Here is a 7,074-nt window from a genome sequence, read left to right on the forward strand (position 1 = left end):
CCGCCGCGTACAATCGGGCTTGTTTTGCAAATTTATACCAGGATGGAGCTTGAGTGGTTGGGACAAAAAACCCAAAGTTTTTCAAGGGCTCACAAACAAAGCTTTGTTTGCAGAAAACTCACAGATGTCAAAACCTTGCTAGTGTTGGGGAAGGCTGCGTGGGCAATGCATGCGAGCCAAAGTTGTCCCATTTGGGAAGCCATGTTTATTTTCTCGCTTTGTTTTGGCTCATTGCCATTTTGTAAAACATCCTAAAAAAAGATGTAACAAAGGAGCCGGAAGTAAACCATGATCGGACGTGTGACGTCACATTTTACGGCTTTTTTTGCAATTCAAATCCAAATGGGCCGCATTGATTGTGCTATCAGGCCACAAACATTTCTTTGGAATGTTGTGCTAGTATGTTTAAATAACATGAAATACTTGAGCTAACCGTCGAAATGGCGTGAGGAGATCACGGTCAAATTGCGGCCGGGTCCGATTAGCCAAAATCAATATCAAATCAAGGATCCCGATAAGCGGCTCGACACGGCGCGGCTCGGCCATTCATCATAAGCAAACTTGATAGTTTCCCGAAGAGATGATATTCAGAGGAGCGTCGAAGGTCCCCTCTTATCTCCCCGGAGCAGCGCGACAGAAGACGCGGCGATCAATATAGCGGCCCCGCTGGTGTGAAGTACTTGCAATTATCAACGAACCGATTCTAGACCGAAACCCCTCGCCAAAGTCCATCTTGTTTACAAGGTGAGGCACAATGCAGATTGAAAAGGAGGATTACAGCTTTGTTTGTGGGAACGAGTGCTTTTCACTCCGCTTGCAATTCCGTGACGTCATAGCATGCCGAGAAAACGAAGCTTTTTCTCAAAATACATGAGTGATTAAAAAACTACAATGTAAATAGTGTAATATGATTTGTAGTGTGTGTTTTGTGCCGCTGAAGATGTGGGAGGTCCATGCACCTCCAGCTCATCACCGCATGGAGGACGTCTCTCTTGCGCCAAAGTTTGACGACCATCCCGGCCCTCCAAGTTGCGCGTAAAAGCAGCTTATCGCCCTCCAAAAGGGAAGTTGTTGATCGTCATCCTTCATTTCCATACGTGCGAAAAGCCCCCCCGCGAGCGAGGGTCCTAAAAGCACGAACCCCCCACCCCCTTTTTCTATCATCCTTCCATCATCAGGCTGACATGCGCAATCGCCACCGGTTTGCGTCCACAGCGCAGGCTCCGTGTGCGCTCATTTCAAGCAGCCCGCTTGCACTTGGCGGCTGCCAGTCGCTGCGAGCCGACGACGGCGGGCCAGGCGGCGGTGCGCTGCGTGCACACGGCGACATGTCCCGGCGCAAGCAAGCCAAGCCGCAGCATCTTCGGGCCGGACGCGACGAGCCCCGGAGCGGCTTCCGCCTCCTCCGTCATGACGGTACGTTCGCTCCCGTGCATGGAAGTTGCGCGCAACGGAATTACAATTCTTCTGCACCACTTAAAACAAGTTGAACATTAAAGTTCACATTGCTACCTAATTTGTAGTTTTCTTATTTGCTGATTATTTAAATTTTAAGCGCTTTATATATCAGGTTTGAAAAGTGACTTTTGATTGAATTAGTTTTTAAAAACAAATGTCTATGCTAAAATGTACAAACACTTGCACTGAAGTTAGCAAAATAACTATTAAAAATAAATAAAACCTCTGTCTACAAGTTTCATGCTAAATTATGATTTAGCAGAATGTTTGGTTCTTAGCATTTAAACTTTTTTATTTTATTTAATTATTTAATCAAATACGAACTATTATATTGACATGCTTAATTGTATTCTCACCGATTATTTTTTCCAAACTCCGCATCAAGTTTGTGTTTTATTATCCTCTTTCCGAATTACTTTTATGCGTAAGCAGATCTGCCCGTCTATGTTATCTCTCGTCATCATCTATGCCGTATAATTCAATTCATTTACGGGGCGAGCAGATGTTATTCGATCCTTCTCATGCTGCCGGGATTGAATTAACAATAAATAAAAAGCACTGTTTTGATTGTAATGTAATGTAAATTACTTCTAATTGCTGCAATAAGATCCATTTAACGAATATTAAGTTGGTCGGTGCAGTTTCTTAACCAGCGGCCGTCCATCATTGATGGGGGTCCTGACCTTTGCCGACCTCAGTCAGCCCCGCTCGTGTCCGCATCATAATGCATTTAGTACATGGGAGGTTGAAAGGTCGAGAGGCGACTCTGTCCCCTCCCTCTTCTAAAACCACAGAGTCAGGAACGGTTGTAAATCTGCCGCCTTGCTCGGCTTATTATACGGAGTGAATTACAGCCCTCGGCATACACGCACGCCTTGGATTATAGTTGGACAAATATTTCAAAGATGGAAATAAAATGAAAACACCTCGTTTTTGTTTTCTCTGGAAGTGAAGTGAGCCTGGAAACGCGCCTTTTTTTTTTTTTTTTTTTGCCGAGACCACCCAGTTGGTGAGCTGCTGATTGTTTACCTCTGACAGGACCCTATTTTGGCATGGATCGCCTTCACTCGCCGCTAATTGCACACTTGGATTGTCAAAAGTGGATAGTTTTTTTTTTTAAAAAACATTTCCCGAGGCAGACAAATTGTCTTTATCGACTCGACTTGTGACAATTGGGCCCAATTGTTTGATCAAATTCAAGGTAATGTATTAAATTGAGATCCACAATTTTGGATTGAGTTGTATTAATTTCCTGGCTGCAGAAAAGAGTTTTGTCAAGTCGACGCTTTCCATCTGCTTTCATTTTTTTTCTCTTTTTCTCGAGCCGCCTGTTTCTCTAATGGCGCGAAGCCTGAACAGATTGAATGTAAAGTCCTCGTCTCATAGCTTTTTATTCAATGTCGCGAACAAAGCGATTGTTATTCAAACTCAAATCCAAAAAGGCCTCTCGTTTCCTGTTTTTCCATTAAATAAACACAAGGCCAAATCAATGGCACATATGGATGTTGATTATCTGTCTCGATGCACAACGGGGAGGTCAGATAACTTTATTGAACCCGATTGATTTTTCCGGCAGATTATTAACATCTGAGGACGAGAGTGTGTGTGAAACATTTGGTGTTAAAGTGACTGAAGACCCCCAACATGTGAATGTTTAATCAGGATTGACGGAAAAGGATCCAAAACGTTTTTGAATAGAAATGTTTTGCCATACGCTCCAAACGAGGTCCAAATTCCTGCGGTTCTCCACGCAACACAGTGTGACAAATATTTATCCCGTGGCATTCATCTTTCTGCCAGACTCCGCTGAAGACGTGGAACGAGAGGACCCAAGCGGGACGGGCCGTTCCCCCAGCGGCGAGGACACGCACGTGTGCCATCAATGCTGCGCCGAGTTCTTCACTTGGAACGAGCTGAGTGAGCATCGGAAATCCTGCGCGGAGGTGTTGACGGTGAGGGGCGGCGCCAGCGAATCCCCCGCGGAACCTTCGCCGGTCCCCAGCGTGGACTCGCTGACCGACTGTGACAGTCTGGACGAGGCGATGGAGGTAGAACTCAAGCCGGTGGAGAAATACTCCACCAGCCCTACTCTGGTAGATTCCGTCGAGACCCGGCAGGCTCTGCCGAGCACCAACGTGACCCTGGAAATCCTGCACAGCACCAGGGTGGCCGTGGCCCAGTTCTCTCAAGGGGCGGGCAGCCAGTCGGGCTCAGCCGCCATCCCGCTCATCCTGGAGCACTTGTTGGCTTTGCAACGGCAACAGGTCCACCAGCTGCACCTGATCGAGCAGATCTGCAGCCAGGTGGCCACCATCAACAAGCAGGAGGATTCAAACCCGGCGTCCGTCCCGCCGTTATCAGGAAACGCGCTTGACGGCCAAGCTTCCGTTTCGTTGTCAGCTGTGTCTGAAAAATCACAAAAGATCCCCTCGCAATCAAGAGAGTGTATTTCCGCGTCCTCCTCGGAAAACTCGACTCCATCCCTCTCAAGTTGCGGCGGCGTCTCCGCATTAATGCCCCCATACGTCGGTTCCGCGAATCCTCTCGGCGTCGCCTTCCTGCCCCACAGCCCGCCCAGCGGCGTCATCTTCCCCAACCCGTTAGCCGGCATGGCCGCCACGGCAAACGCGCTGGACCCCCTGGTGGCCATGTTGAAGCAGCGGAAGGCCAAGCCACCCAGCGCTTCGTCACCGTCGTTTGAAAGCAAACCCGGCCCTGAGGAGCCCTTCTTCAAGCATAAATGCCGCTTCTGCGCCAAAGTGTTTGGCAGCGACAGCGCCCTGCAGATCCACCTGCGCTCGCACACTGGAGAGCGACCCTTCAAATGCAACATCTGCGGCAATCGCTTCTCCACTAAGGGCAACTTGAAAGTGCACTTCCAGAGGCACAAAGACAAGTATCCTCAAGTCCAGATGAACCCGTACCCCGTGCCAGAGTATCTGGACAACGTGCCAACCAGCTCTGGGATTCCCTACGGGATGAGCGTGCCGCCAGAGAAAGCAGTCTCTTCGTGGCTGGATAGCAAGCCTGTCTTAACGACCTTGTCGGCTTCCGTGGCTCGAACCGGCGTGGGAGGCTCCGGTGAGCCTTCAAGTGTTGCGCCATCTGTTCAATCCTCGTACCAGCCGCTTTCTGGTGAGCACGTGCTGCCGAGTCCGAGATTGTCTCCGGTTTCAGATACTGGACAGTTCAACCAGGAGATGGAAGCTTCCAGCGGCATCAAAACAGAGGAGGTGCACCTTCCACAAAGCTGCATGCAGATCCTGCAAGTCACCCAGGAAAGCAACAACGCATCTTTAGCGACAACGCCAGAACCTGCGGCATCGGTGTCTCCTGCCTCCAGCTCGCCCTCGCCGGAAGACTTTTCCCCCGGCGCTCTCCTGGAGTCTATGCAAACCTCGGAAACCTCAAAGCTGCAGCAGCTGGTGGAGAACATCGACAAAAAGATCAGCGACGCCAACCAGTGCGTCCTGTGCAAGCGAGTCCTCAGCTGCCCCAGCGCACTCAAGATGCACTACCGAATTCATACGGGCGAAAGGCCCTTCAAGTGTAAGGTGTGTGGTCGGGCCTTCACCACTCGGGGCAACCTCAAGACCCACTTGGGCCTTCACAGGGAGAACCCGCCGCTACAGGTGCTACACTCCTGTCCCATTTGCCAGAAGAGGTTCACCAACGCCGTGATCCTCCAACAACACATCCGGATGCACATGGTGGGGCGGCTCCCCGACTCCGCTCTGCTGGACGGGGTTCGGGAGATGGAGGGAGAGGACGAGAAGAGCTCGGACAGTCCCGGGAGCAATGACCTTGTGGAGGGAGATGACGCAGAGGAAATACAGGAGCTTGAAAATGTAATCAGTCCTCCGAAATCTTCGCCAGAGAGCCATCTGATTGACGCCACGATGAAGCTCAGCTCCTCCAATGGTTATGATGACCAGATTCAGATTGAATGTTCTTTCACTGAGAAAGGAATGGAAAATCTGGGAACCACCAGCCCCCCTGCAACACCGCCTTTATCCCCTGCACAAAGTACCGACTACCAAGGCGAGTTGGGAACTCAAGGTGTCACGCACCTGCTGACCAGCGGCTCAACCAGATCAATAAAGTCGGAGGGGAACGGTTACACAGAACCGCACCAGATGTTGGGCATCAACATGTCAGCCATTTACCCGACAGTCACCAGCTCGGGGATAGCCGCCCTGCTGGGACCGGCGCCTCCTCGTCGGGCGCCCAAGCAGCACAACTGCAGCGCCTGCGGGAAGAACTTCTCTTCGGCCAGCGCCCTGCAGATCCACGAGCGCACGCACACCGGCGAGAAGCCTTTCGTCTGCTCCGTCTGCGGCCGAGCCTTCACCACCAAGGGCAATCTGAAGGTAGGGCTGAACAAAAGCTAACTTTGAAATTAGCATGCGTCGTCTTCTGACGTCCGTCGTTTTTGTCGTTCCTCGACAGGTTCACATGGGAACGCACATGTGGAACAACGCGCCGGCCAGGAGGGGCCGACGTCTGTCAGTGGACAACCCCATGGCCCTGCTGGGTTCAGAGGGCGTCAAGTTCGACCTGGCCGCTCGAGCCATGCACGTGGACGCCGGCTTCTGGAGCCGCTACGCCAGCGCCATCACCAACGGCCTGGCCCTGAAGAACAATGAGATCTCGGTGATTCAAAACCGAGGCGTGACGCCGCTGCGCCCGATGGCCGCCGGCATGGACAGAGCGAACAGTATGGCCACGCCCATTTCGAGCCTGGCCAAGAGCGGCGTGGAACTGGCGAGCAACAGACACTTTTCTATGCTGATCGATGACAGTAAAGAAATCGGAATCAATTGATACAATCTATAATGGACATTAAAGTATTTGTGAACCAGCTGGTTTCCTTTTACAGTGAATTCCTGTTTTTTTGCAGCTTGATATGTATGAGAGCATATACTGTACATAAATTCATTTTCAAAGTATTTCTTTGTACCTGTTCTCTGCTGCTCACACAGTTCTCCAAAGTGTGAAGTCATATTTATCCACTGAACATTGTTTTCTTGTTTTGCTTTGATTTAAAGTGCATGAGAAACTTCACACTCCGTGCTTAGAGCTGCTTGGAAAGAAGGGAACATATTGAATGTTGTTTGAATCAATAATGCAAAAAGTCTGCGCTCTTAGTTTGGATAGCAGCCCAATGCTGCTAGCTGGTGCAAAGCACAACATATGCTCACCAATACCGCCAACACGTTCAAAAGCAAAACAAAATCTCAATGATCGGATTTCTGTGTTCTTGTGGGAAAATTGAAAATTGACAGGCCGAATAAAATGTAGAATAAGAATGACCTCAACCTTCTCTTGATAGACCATCAGGTGACAGATAAATATGACTGGAAATACAATTGCAAAAACTGATTTGAAAAAAGATATTACAGACTGATTAACATAGCTCAATAATTATTTGTAGTTGTGTTGCCTTCACAAACCTCAGAGATTTTAACAATCATTTTGTTCCTCTAATCTACCAATATCCCCAAATCCACCCAAATGAATTATTATTTTTATTATTATTCTGATCTTAATTTCATTACCATTTCACCCTCAATTGTAACATCTTAGAGAGAAAAGAGAAATATGTCTTGAAATCCA

General features: G+C 49.2%; 1 protein-coding gene across 1 annotated transcript; it reads left to right on the forward strand.

Moving 5' to 3' along the window:
* The first annotated feature begins 215 nt into the window (after positions 1-215).
* On the forward strand, positions 216-6,407 carry sall3b (spalt-like transcription factor 3b). Its single transcript, XM_049750092.2, has 3 exons — positions 216-1,416; positions 3,259-5,828; positions 5,908-6,407. The coding sequence occupies exons 1-3, from the start codon at positions 954-956 to the stop codon at positions 6,280-6,282; spliced, it is 3,408 nt and encodes a 1,135-aa protein (XP_049606049.1). The 5' UTR covers positions 216-953; the 3' UTR covers positions 6,283-6,407.
* Positions 6,408-7,074: the final 667 nt, after the last annotated feature.

The sequence above is a fragment of the Syngnathus scovelli genome, chromosome 19 (assembly GCF_024217435.2).
Source record: "Syngnathus scovelli strain Florida chromosome 19, RoL_Ssco_1.2, whole genome shotgun sequence".
NCBI lineage: Eukaryota > Metazoa > Chordata > Actinopteri > Syngnathiformes > Syngnathidae > Syngnathus > Syngnathus scovelli.

What these genes read in the sequence shown, in the direction of transcription:
- sall3b (XM_049750092.2), top strand. Translation starts at nt 954, where the DNA reads ATGCACCTCCAGCTCATCACCGCATGGAGGACGTCTCTCTTGCGCCAA. An exon ending in CCGCCTCCTCCGTCATGACG is followed by an intron (nt 1,417 to 3,258) that starts GTACGTTCGCTC and finishes TCTTTCTGCCAG; the next exon opens with ACTCCGCTGAAGACGTGGAA. An exon ending in CCACCAAGGGCAATCTGAAG is followed by an intron (nt 5,829 to 5,907) that starts GTAGGGCTGAAC and finishes GTTCCTCGACAG; the next exon opens with GTTCACATGGGAACGCACAT.